The sequence below is a fragment of the Gobio gobio genome, assembly GCF_949357685.1.
Source record: "Gobio gobio genome assembly, chromosome: 25".
Classification (NCBI taxonomy): domain Eukaryota; kingdom Metazoa; phylum Chordata; class Actinopteri; order Cypriniformes; family Gobionidae; genus Gobio; species Gobio gobio.
This window is the reverse complement of record NC_137121.1, coordinates 6,115,546-6,128,587: the sequence shown is the minus strand read 5'-3', so window position 1 is coordinate 6,128,587 and position 13,042 is coordinate 6,115,546. Positions and strand designations below refer to the sequence as shown.

At 39.6% G+C, this 13,042-nt stretch overlaps 1 protein-coding gene across 1 annotated transcript in view; it reads right to left on the bottom strand.

Moving 5' to 3' along the window:
• Positions 1-7,373: 7,373 nt before the first annotated feature.
• neo1b (neogenin 1b) overlaps positions 7,374-13,042 on the bottom strand; it is a gene marked incomplete at its 5' end in the record, with an annotated part of 223,526 nt that continues 217,857 nt past the window's right edge. Inside the window, 3 exons of the mRNA XM_079809544.1 lie at positions 7,374-8,889; positions 11,490-11,602; positions 11,698-11,949. Of these exons, the coding sequence (XP_079665670.1) occupies positions 8,806-8,889; positions 11,490-11,602; positions 11,698-11,949 (449 nt within the window). The 3' untranslated portion in view covers positions 7,374-8,805. The remainder of the gene's footprint in view (positions 8,890-11,489; positions 11,603-11,697; positions 11,950-13,042) is intronic.

Here is a 13,042-nt window from a genome sequence, read left to right as displayed (position 1 = left end):
AGAGTGGTCGCTAAGGGTGTTGTGCAGTGATACACAGAACCGTTGGGTGAAGCGGTCAGAGCTGTGTTGATTAATCGGAATCAAAGACGGGAATTAACCGTTTTATAATGAAAATCCTGTCATTATTTACTCATGTCGTTCCATCCAAACCCGTAAGACCTTCGCTCATCTTTGGAACACAAATTAAGATATTTTTAATGAAATCCGAGCGCTTTCTTGAATGGATGTTTACTATCGCAGTGCAACGATTCCTACTTCTACGCTCCTGCGTCTGCATGACACGCATGCGTCGTGGTGCTCACGTGAACAGCATTGGCCAATGGTGAGCCGGCGTTCTGACGCTGCACTGTATTTACAACGTCAACAGCAACAGTGTATGAGATTGGCACAGACTAGAATAAATTGTTGAATAAAGTCGTTATTTTTGTTTGTTTTGCGCATGAAAAGTATTCTCGTCGCTTCATAACATTAAGGTTGAACCACTGGAGTCATATGATGTCTTTCCTCCCTTTCTGGGCCCTGAAAGTGTTCATTACACTGCTGTCTATGGAGGTCTCGGATTTAATCAAAAATATCTTCATTTGTGTTGTGAAGATGAACCGGGTTTGGAACAGCATGAGGGTGAGTAATGACAGTTTATTTTATTTTTAGGTGAACAACCGTTAACAAATGTCCTTTAGTAGAGACGTGTTAAAAGAGGGGGACACAGATTGTCCGATTTAATCATGATATGTGTGATTCTACACAACAAAATAGTGTTTTATCTTCTAAACGTGATTCCCTAAAACATGCAATCTACTAAATGACATAACTGAGTCTAGAGAATGTGAACCTAGCACTCGAAAACGGGTTTGCTGTTGACTACTGAGACTATAGTGTCCAGCATACTTAAAAAAAATAATATTATAGTATCAATGTTAAAATTAATGTGTTTTAAACAAAATTAGAAAAGGACGAGACTTGCTATTGTTATATGTTGTCATGAACACTCTAGAATGAAACCTGCTTTACCTTAGGGAATGTAATGCTTAGATATACTCTTTCCCCGCCAGCGTTTTTGAAAAGATTTGCCAGCCATCGCCATGCATTTTTGACCATTTACGCAATATTTTCCCCCAGATCTGAACATGGAATTAAAATAACGAATAGACCTATTTTTTTAAAAAAAATTTAAGGGTTTTCTAGATTCTAACTTCATGCATTCTTATTTAGTTATCAATGTAAAATCATGTTTTTGTCAAAGACTACACCGCGCATAAGCAATGCTTTTATCGCTTGTTTCTAGTAAGCTGCAACCTCCCGCAGTTTCTTTTGAAGCCAATACGGAAGTGACTTAAACTGCAGTTCATGGACTGGCCACTAGAGACAGACTCCAGAAGCAGCAGAATCTCATTGAGCTCATGTTAAAATGCCCAACTTTACAGCAGAAGAACACATGTTTACAGTCTGGGACACATTGTGCTTTTGGTCAATACGGCTAATTTTGCCCTTCATGACGACTGTGAGGGGGTGAATTATTATATAACTCATTCGTTTACATTATAATAAAGTCTTAAAGTTCTGCATAATTAAGGGCGTGGCCACTTTGAGTGACAGGTGGATTGCCGTTTGTCTGCTGTCTGTTAGTCGTCACCTCAGCTCCGCCCACATCCCGCCTCTTTGCCCATTTTCTGTCATCCGGGAGTGGCGTGCGTTGCAAGATGGCGACGGCCAGCTCGTTCCTACTTTACGCTTCAGAACTGCTCTTCAGAATCCTATGGGTGACGGACACCACGTCCATATTTTTTTACAGTCTATGGTTCTGCCCAAGCCTCCTCTCAGAAACTGAAGCCTCCCCACCAGGGGGCGAAGAAACTCAATCGCCCCCTGGTGGCTGGTCCCAGTATAGCTCATAAGCCCCGCCCCTCTTGTGATTTCTAATGGACTCGAGACAAACTAAATTAAATTACACTTAAAATAATTTTTTCGCAAAGTTGGTTTCTGTCATTGTAGGCAGTTTTTTCACGATGATTTAATTTCAATAGTTCGTTCTTTAAATAAGTTTAGTTTAGTTATTTGATGCTATAAAAACGGGGGTGTGACGTCATGATTGACAGCTGAGATTGACGGCTTCTCTGAGTGAAGTTGTCACTGAGGCACGAACATACTTTTTTCGGGAGGAGATTTGAGCTTTAGCTTTAATTTCTACATTTCCATAACTGTTTATTTCACACCAACATAAGGAATTGTTCTTCATCTGCGAGAGTGTGGGCGGGCTTTTGATATCGCGGCTCTACTTCCTGCTCTCGACTGCACAGACTCCGGTCTCGAGGTCACTAATGCACAGACTTGGTCCCAAATCTGCGCAAGATTTCAGCGCCATATTCGGACCTCCGGAGGCTTCAGTTACTTCAGCAGAAGCCAATGAAGACGCGTCGTCCATATTTTTTTTACGGTCTATGGTTTCTCCATGAGCTGCTCATGCACGTTGGGTTTGTTTACATCAGTGCGGTTGATGGGTAAAGTATTCTTAATGCATTATAAAAATCGGAATAATTCGTAATAAATAATTATTCACAGCATTTTGAAGTGCCCACGATAACAATATCGAGCATGTTCATTATCGTGATATATATAAGTGGATACATGTCCACTTGTTTCTGCTTCTTCTTCACCTGTTTTGATCCAGGTATTCTGTATTCTTCCAGAAGATGTAATACCGTATAACAGTGAAAACACGGATTGCCGGAAAATTCAGTCAATGACAGGGAAAGAGTCTGATATATTCCTATCTAATCGTTTGTTAGCTATCAACCACAATCTTATAATCGTATATTGAAATAGAATAAATCATGTGAGGAAACCTTATATCACTTCGAGACTGCTTAAAGGAGTACTTCAGAATTAACATTTCCTGAATGTACTCATCCTCACCTCATCCAAGATGTCTTTCTTTCTTCACTCAAAAAGAAATGAAGTTTTTTTGCGGAAACTATTCCAGGATGTTTCTCCATATAGTGGACTTCAATGGTAACCAATGGTTGAAGTGCAAATTGCAGTTTCAATGCAGCTCTAGAGAAGCTCTCCCAGTCGAGGAATAAGGTTCTTCTCTAGTGAAACGATTAGTAATTTTCTAAAAATTATAAAACGTATATACTTTTTAATAGTATTGACATAAATTTGCTTGCAATTCGAAAAAATTTCAATTCGATTTGATTCAATATCGATTATTCTGGATTATATTATATTATAGTAGGAAACTACTATTTTTCCTTTTGCCATGTATTGTACCAAAATAATGTAATATATTATTTTGGTACAATACATGGCAAATAATGGGAGTCAGTTATAGCCTTGGCTACAATAGACAACTATAATATTGAAGGTAAAAATGAACTGAAATGTATACAAACACTTAAATTACACTCAATGATGGATTTTATAATAATAAAATTATAATATTAGCTTTACAATTACATAATCATGTACTCCGATTCGTTTAAAAAAAATATAAACATTTAAATGTTGGCTGTCATAAAAACATCCCAGATTTATTAAAACATGCATTAAATATTGAAGAACATTAAAAATATGTGATTTGGGGCATGTATTTATCAAAATTCTCCTCTCTAGAGTTAATTTTTCCAGCTGATTAACGAGTTTATGATAAATGTAACATGACATTGTTCTCAAGCTGTTTTACTGACGTCTTTGTGCGGTTGAAACACTGATTTAGTGATTCCATGTGACTTGATACAGATTTCGGTAAGTTGTACTGTATCTTTTAACACACTTTCAGACGTTCATTCGTGTTTATTTGGAGCTGTAACTGGTTTTAAAGCGGAGGTGATGATCAGTTCATGAGCCGCTTCTCTTGAGCTGAGCCAGAGCGATCTCACGCCACAGCGCCAAAACGGTTTTTATGCTTTTGAATTTCGTAATAAAATGGACATAATTTGAAGACTGTGTGTCATATCAACAGTAACAAAGCACAAAGATTATTGGGATTTATTGGATGGGAGGCGCGCTAGAATGTTCTGTTCATTCATCTGAAAACAGGATGACTAATCGATTCTTGGGATTTAAGAAATTGATATTAGTTCATAAAAATAAGAATTGATTAAAATCGAGAAATCAATATTTTTTTACCCAGCCCTACTTTTTAACCACAAAAGTTTGTCTTGGTCTGCGATGCACCATATATTACGCAATCACATTGATAAGGTCATGCGAAAGTACTACAGTAGGGCGAAAAACTCCTCTAACTTCAAAATCGTCCGACATCGTTGTTTTACCTTTTTTTGTGAAGTGTGTTTGACTCAGTCTTTGCACGTTTGCTTTGTAAGCACTCGATCGGTACTCCCGCCTGACCTTTCCAATGTTATTACGTAATCGCAGAGCAGCGCAAGACAAATATTTGTGATTAAAAAGTATATAAATGTTTTTTTAAAAAAAAGAAAATGATCAATCGTTTGGCTATTCCTCCTCATCTGGGATTGTGTCAAGCTCTTTATAGCTGCATTGAAACTGCAATCTGGACCTTTAAACCATTGGTCCCCATTGAAGACCACTATATGGAGAAAAATGCTGGAATGTTTTCCTCAAAAAACTTCATTTCTTTTCGACTGAAGAAAGAAAGACACGAACATCTTGGATGAGATGGGGGTCAGTAAAATATCAGGAAATTTTAAAGGGGTGATGAAAACTGAGAAATCAACTTTCCCTTGAGCCTTTGATATATAAAAGTTAATCTTGATATAAGAATATCCTGCAAGTTTCAGAGCTGAAAACTTCCTTGTTAGTCAAAGAAAAGCTTCTATAGACACCAGGCCCAGAAAACGAGAGATCTCAGAATATGTCGACCACTGTTGTAATAGGACGCAGAAGCGCCGCCTCAAGCCCCGCCCACCGCTTCGTGGAGCTAAACGGGTCGCGCTACCGAGCAATAAACATGCCGGTTCCAGATCAAGTGCGTAAGACATTTTGCGTTTGTTCGCTTCATTTCACCACAGAATCGATTGTAAACAAGACACAGGTCAAGACTGTGTTTTAATCTCAATATGTCTGCAAATCCAATGCTGTGCCTTCTATAGTGGATCCGACAGGAACGGTGCAACACACTTATGTGAGTAAAACATGTTTTTATATGTGTTAGTATTGCATTGTTACAGATAATTTGATATGTATTGATTACATACCTTAGCACACGGTCACAGGCTGGAGAAGCTGTTATTGGTTCATTCGGGATCAGACTCGGACTTGTAATGGCAGCTCGCAAAGCCCAAAGTCCCGGGGCTATGTGTTTTTCAGACTGATTATCACCTTTCTTGCGCGCGCATGTGTATGGTTTGCGGTTATATTCACTGATGATCGCGCGAAATTATACAGAAATAACATTCCAATCAATCTCGGGTGGATGAGAGATGAATCATTGTGTTTGTTTGATCAAGATATTTTGCGAGTCCTGTGAGCGTTTCCCCACACGCTTTCAAAACAATTCCTCACGTGTATTGACAGGGGGGCGGAAACTAATTAAATATGCAAATCTTGTCCAATCCTAGCTGTGGGCGTTTACTTTCAAGTCTTCAGTGCGACAACGCCCATCAAAACCGACCGTTTTTCAGAGAGCCTCAAAACCAAGGCAGAAAATAGCATATTACTTATTCCTTATGATGTTACTGAATGTAAAAAACACGCGAATGTCAGAAATGGACCTCAGACAACATAAAAAAAAAAAAGACAGTTCATGACACCTTTTAATTCTGAACTCTTTCCCGCCATTGACGGAATTTTCCGTCTCTCTGTGTTTTCACTGTTATACGGTAGGGGGCGCTGTTACACATCCTCTGAAAAAGTACTGAATCTCCTGATCAAAAAACACAGGCGAAGAAGAAGCAGAAACGAGCGATCCAATTTGCAAAATACCGTGATCATCAACATCAAAAAGCATATAAATCAAAACTGCCTTATGTGGACCCAGGACGAGCTGTGTTTTGATCATCCTTCTGAATCCGATCCAGATGTAGTCTGACAAAATTTAGATTTTTCTCATCTTTTTGCTAAAAATGTTGCTTTTTTTAATGAAACTTACATTCAAGTGTTGATAAAATAATGCATGAAGCTAGAATAAAACAGAGGATCTGTTCTTTCTTTTGATATATTGCATGTTCAGATATTACTACAACAAAATATTCTGGGGGCCATGAAAGTTTTGTAAAAATGGTCAAAAACGCTGGCAGTGGCTGGCAACTTTTGACAAAAACACAAGAGTTAAATTGATCACTTAATTCCATTCAGTTACTTGAACAAGTTTGAGTAACTTATTTCATGTGTAACTAGGCCTGTCGCAATAATCAATACATCGATATATCGCACAATACATGTACATGACCTCAATAATTTTTTGTGATGCAATATATATCGCCCATTATGTTTACATGATAATGAATGTCACCAACGTTTTACTCGATTGTGCTGTCATGTATGTTTTCCGTGACGGAGGCGAAAGTGTTTCTCGGGCAGTTCCTTCATACACAGAGCGGTTATCGACAGGTAAAAAAAGGCGCCATTTGAGGCGTTATAGTGTTTTCCTGACAACTACTGACAGTATGGAAGAATAAGCTCAAAGGGACTCGATTTCAAAGCCGCAATCCCCTGTTCCGGTACACTCATAAATGTCAACGCAGAATGACGAGTGTTAAAGCCGTTTCACAAGGGAAAATTTTTATTTACTATTTATTAAATTTTTTTTATTTAGGTAATGTATTTTTTACCCTTAATTTCCATGATCTAAAGAATTAAAAGGTTGTCATTTGAAAGCGTGTAGGTCAGGGGTGTCCAAACTCGGTCCTGGAGGGCCACTGTCCTGCAGAGTTTAGCTCTTACTTGCCTCAACACCTGTCTGGAAGTTTATAGTATGCCTAATAAGACCTTGATTAGCTGGTTCAGGTGTGTTTAATTGGGGTTGGAGCTAAACTTTGCAGGACAGTGGCCCTCCAGGATCAGGATTGGACACCCCTGGTGTAGGTCTACTTGCATTATTATGCTGTTATATTAGGATTATATATTCAGTAGCATAAAATAGTCTTAAAATGACAATAATATCGTTTATCACAATTATTTCTGCGACGTTATCGCGAAACAAAAAGTAGTTATCGTGACAGGCCTATGTAACTGATGTACATGATTAAATCATGTAAATTCAATGCACTTTTCTCAGTGTGAGACATTTGACTAAAGCCCAATGTTATTTGTTTTAACAGCGGCGTCCCACAGGGCTCTCTATTGGGTCCATTTTGATTTGCCCACACTTGCCTTTTATTCTTCAATGATTTTTTCAGAGCATTTCCATTGACCTTATCAAACCACAAACATAAGCAATACGTTTTCTAGCAAAAATCTTGTCTCATTTAATAACGTAACAAAATAAACAACAGGTAAATGTCTTTGAAACCAGCTGTTTACTTGTGACATCATTGTTACATAAAATAGGTTCATATTTCACATGGCATCAGCGATTAATTTCAAATCCAAAATATAAAAAGTGCAAATGACAGTTGACGGTACACCGGCCATACAACATGGTTCAGTGTCTTCTTTTCTCCTGTTTTTTTTTGTATATTTTTTTTAATCTTCCCCCGTTATTGTAAACACAAACAACAACTTTATTCATAAGCAGACCTTGTTACAGCCACATATTGACATTCATGACGTGAGAAACTGTACACGAGCAAGGCAGAGTTCGTCGCTGATCATTTTCTTCCGCTCATTCTTTGGGAGAAGGGGGTCGGCTGAACGGCACGGTGAAAACACAACGCAGAATATTTCATAACTTACATGGAAAATGTTTACAAAGCAATGTGTCGTCTTCATATAAAAACCAACCCAAACATGAATATATAAAAATTGTCCTTTTTGAGAGTGTACAAAGTATTCATGTAAGCAAACGTTTGCAGTTCGTTGTATATCTCTGTGTATATACACACCTCTCAAAGTACAAAAATCTGAGAGTCACTTGGCATTAAACTCCTTCATGATGAATCTCTAGGGCCCCCAAAAACAGGCGTCAGGGTCCTGAGGAAGAGGAGCGCGCACGAGGAACGCTTCATTCACCAGTCTGAGGAGTTTCTGAAGCACCAAACATCAACGTCACTGGATTCAGATCGAGTTGAGATGCTCATCCGGAGGATAAAATGAAGACATTTTTGATGCATATTCAGACGTTTAATGCTACCGGCGTCCCAGAGACACTGAGCTCTTCTCTCGGCATTAGATGAAGCATTTAAACATGACGCAAGACGATGAAATAAAGCCGTGACACAGCAAACAAAAATAACTCTCCGCATATTGTTCAATAACTGCAACAACTAAAATGGTGCAAGAATGTAAACGATCCATGATCCACACGCACATCATTCATAAATTCATGATGTAAATTGTGGCACTGATTTGAATGCGACAATTTACATAGGAATGGCTTTACGCATAATTTCCACAAAATTATTCTGCTTGCGTTTCATGAACGAAGTTTGAGCATGTGAGGTTTCGACCTAAAATGACCGTATACACAATGAAAACACATTATACAAGCTAAAAATATGGAATACGTAAATACAACCCCCCCCTAAAAAAAACATTAAAAACATGTTTTCTGTGCAGAACGGCTCATCCGAGTTGTGAAAATGGCATTCGGTTTTCATCGTTTTATAGATTTCTCTGGCAAGATCCATGCAGGATGGAGAAGATGAAGCGGCGATCCGTGTTCTGAGATCAGTGTTCGTTCAAAAGTCCTGGTTGTTCCTGAGGACGAGGTGTGACTGAAGCGCTTCAGCCTGTGGTGATGGCGTTCAGGTCCTTCATCAAACCCTCCAGATGGGCCATTTCCTCTGATAGCTCATCCGTCTCATACGTCTGAGAGAGAGAGAGCCATGCCAGACGAGCCATGTTAGAGTTAGGACTGAGGGATGCAAGACAACGGAGGGAGAAACAACAGAAAGAGGACAAGCGAGAGGAGCACGAGGGAGGGAGAAGCGAGAGAATAAAGCGAGACGCTACAGTGCAACCTACGACAGAACAAACAAAACGCATGCATTCAGAAGCGTAACGCAAATTAAAGAGGAAATGACAAACAGTGTTATTCAAAATTAGCCACAGAAAGAGAAAACCATTCAAATTAAGTCAGCCAGTGAGTAAAACGAGAAATGGGTAAAAAAAAAAAAAGAGAACAATAAATCACATTAAACACAAATTCAAACCTTCGTAATAACAGGGTGTCAAGATCACACTTCACTCCAAAATGAACAATACAAAACAAGAAATTACATTTTGTATAAAGAAAATGCATATTTTATTATCAATATAAATTAAATGAGCAGATACGTCAGATATATTTGAAATTAGGGATGGTCATATTGGCCGTTTAACCGAAAGTAAGAATTTTAACAGATTAATACCAATCAGTAAACGGTTTAATCCCCTTGCATAACAGCCCTTAAAGGATTAGTTGACTTTTAAATAAACTTTTGCTGATAATTTACTCACCCTCAGTCTTTCTTTCTGCAGTCGAAAAGAATTAAGGTTTTTGATGAAAACATTCCAGGATTGTTCTCCATATAATGGACTTCAATGGGCCCCAAACGGTTCAAGGTCCAAATGACAGTTTCAGTGCAGCTTCAAAGGGCTTTAAACGATACCAGACGATGAATAAGGGTCTTATCTAGCGAAACCATCAGTTTCTGTGAGAAACCCAGCAGTATTTATGCTATTATTTTACCTCTTATCAGACGAACATGATCGTCTCTGAGCTCAGCCATAACTTCCGCTAAGTGAGGTAAAATACGATCATGGTCATTTGGACCTTGAACCGTTTGGAGCCCATTGAAGTCCATTATATGGAGGAAACCCCTGGAATGTTTTCATCCAAAATTGAGCTGCAACTAACGATTATTTTTTCTGTCGACTAATCTAACGATTATTTTTCCGGCTTAATCTTATGATTCTTTTTTACTGATTATTGTATTTCAAAGAGGGTAGTGAATTTGTATATTATTTTAACATGAAATCAATGAATGATGACAATATTAATTGTATTTCAGGAAGGGTAGTGTACATAGTATGCCATTTTATAATGAAGTATATGAACACAAGAAGCTTTTTAAACATAATATATAATGATACTATTCATCATAAAATGTATACTGAGTAGGCCTAATTAGGAAAAGTTGTTTACTATAGTAGTTGAGTATGATTTACTTATTGATTTGTGTCAATAGTAAACAAAAATGCACTTGTATTTATCTGCAAAAGGTTCACATACAGGAGCTTTCAGCATAGTTTTAATATAGTATAACTAGTCGTCTATTTTGAAGATACATGTGCATAAACAACGACTAAAGCTGCCAGAAGTTTTTGCCCAAACTTCAAAGACACATTTAAATGATTAAAGCTAGAGGCATATCTTAACTTTAATGTTACTTTAATCATGCAAACTACCTATATACAGCATGTTATTATGCATATGTGTTTGGGACAGAGCGGAACCAGGTCGCATTAACAGGAGATATATGCAGCCCATAATAAATAAAAGCACGAGACGTACTGGGGTCGGAGAAGAACCCCGGAAAATGTGACCGTCTGTTGCAATACACGCGCCACGGTTCAGCTGCGCGAGAGAACACTGGCAGCAGGGTTGCCAGGTTTTCACAACAAAACCCACCCATTCGTAACTCAAAACTAGTTAAAACTTTCCCGGGGCTAAATATCACATAGTTGGGATCGCTTCAACCCGCGGACATGAGAGACAGCCCGCGGCAACAGTGTAGAAGTAGCCCAATTCCGCGGAAAAAACCGGGACTTGGCAACACTGATTGGCAGTGTGAAAGCTCCCGCTCTCCACGCGCACAGCTCCTGCTCTGCCACCGCGCGCAGTGTGAAACCGGCATTAAGGAGCGAGCAAAGCACAGTTTTATTCGGCTTCTGTTTAAAGTACTCCCACACCTTTGAATGTCGCGGTCTGGCTTTATATGATAAATGATCATTTTCACTATGCCCGGGAGCAGAAGCTGCCATTATTCTAGATCTTCTGTTCCATTCTAGAACGTAAATAATGTGCCGTCGACGCATTTCACGCACGCAGCCCTAATCCAAAACCTTCATTTCTTTTCGACTGCAGAAAGAAATACTTGGACATCTTGGATGACATGGGGGTGAGTAAATTATCAGCAAAAGTTTATTTAAAAGTGAACTAATCCTTAAATCCCGCCTTCGTGGACAAATTTGGGCACGAAGGTCTCAGGTGTGATCCCAATTTTTTTTTTAAATAAATGTTCACTAAAAAATTATTGGTCCCTAAAATGTAAAATTTCTAAAAATGTGGTCCTAAAAATGTCAAACTTATTTCTTAATGCAAAATATAATATCTCTTTGTTTTGACTTTGGGGTGAAATGTAAACGAGAGATGTTTGAGACAGATGAAGCATTCTCTAAAACTCAAAAGTGTCTCCAGCACTCACCATGTCCAGCATCTTGCTGGTTTCTGATTGGTCGGGTGCACTCGGGACCGTTACTGCCATTGGAGCTCGAGCTCGATTTAGTGTCCCGATAGACGCAGTTTTCACGCCGGACGCTGAAACACACATAACAGCACATGCTATGAACATTTGCCATGCAAAATTTGCATACTGTACATTTTTTTTAACATTGATCAAGCAGGAAACGGACCGGGCTGTGCCAGCAGAGGGGTGCTGGGTAAGGCGGTCTCATAGGTGGGCGGGTTATGGGCGGAAACGGTGACAGCTGGTACAGCGAAGCTCTTGAGCGGGTGTGACGGCCGGACGTGGGCCGTTGGCGGGTTTATGCTCGGCGGGTCTTCCTCTTTGATCAGCGCCTCTGTCTTCTGGACCTCAGCTGTAGTGATGGGCTGACTGGGGGCCACTGGAGGTTCAGGTGCAGGCGGCTGATTCCTCACAGATTCTGCACACAGAGACCGTAATACATATATATATATACACACTCACCTAAAGGATTATTAGGAACACCTGTTCAATTTCTCATTAATGCAATTATCTAATCAACCAATCACATGGCAGTTGCTTCAATGCATTTAGGGGTGTGGTCCTGGTCAAGACAATCTCCTGAACTCCAAACTGAATGTCAGAATGGGAAAGAAAGGGGATTTAAGCAATTTTGAGCGTGGCATGGTTGTTGGTGCCAGTCTGAGTATTTCACAATCTGCTCAGTTACTGGGATTTTCACGCACAACCATTTCTAGGGTTAATGAAGAATGGTGTGAAAAGGGAAAAACATCCAGTATGCGGCAGTCCTGTGGGTGAAAATGCCTTGTTGATGCTAGAGGTCAGAGGAGAATGGGCCGACTGATTCAAGCTGATAGAAGAGCAACTTTGACTGAAATAACCACTCGTTACAACCGAGGTATGCAGCAAAGCATTTGTGAAGCCACAACACACACAACCTTGAGGCGGATGAGCTACAACAGCAGAAGACCCCACCGGGTACCACTCATCTCCACTACAAATAGGAAAAAGAGGCTACAATTTGCACGAGCTCACCAAAATTGGACAGTTGAAGACTGGAAAAATGTTGCCTGGTCTGATGAGTCTCGATTTCTGTTGAGACATTCAGATGGTAGAGTCAGAATTTGGCGTAAACAGAATGAGAACATGGATCCATCATGCCTTGTTACCACTGTGCAGGCTGGTGGTGGTGGTGTAATGGTGTGGGGGATGTTTTCTTGGCACACTTTAGGCCCCTTAGTGCCAATTGGGCATCGTTTAAATGCCACAGCCTACCTGAGCAAGGTCCATCCCTTTATGACCACCATGTCCCCATCCTCTGATGGCTACTTCCAGCAGGATAATGCTCCATGTCACAAAGCTCCAATCATTTCAAACTGGTTTCTTGAACATGACAATGAGTTCACTGAACTAAAATGGCCCCACAGTCACCAGATCTCAACCCAATAGAGCATCTTTGGGATGTGGTGGAACGGGAGCTTCGTGCCCTGGATGTGCATCCCACAAATCTCCATCAACTGCAAGATGCTCTC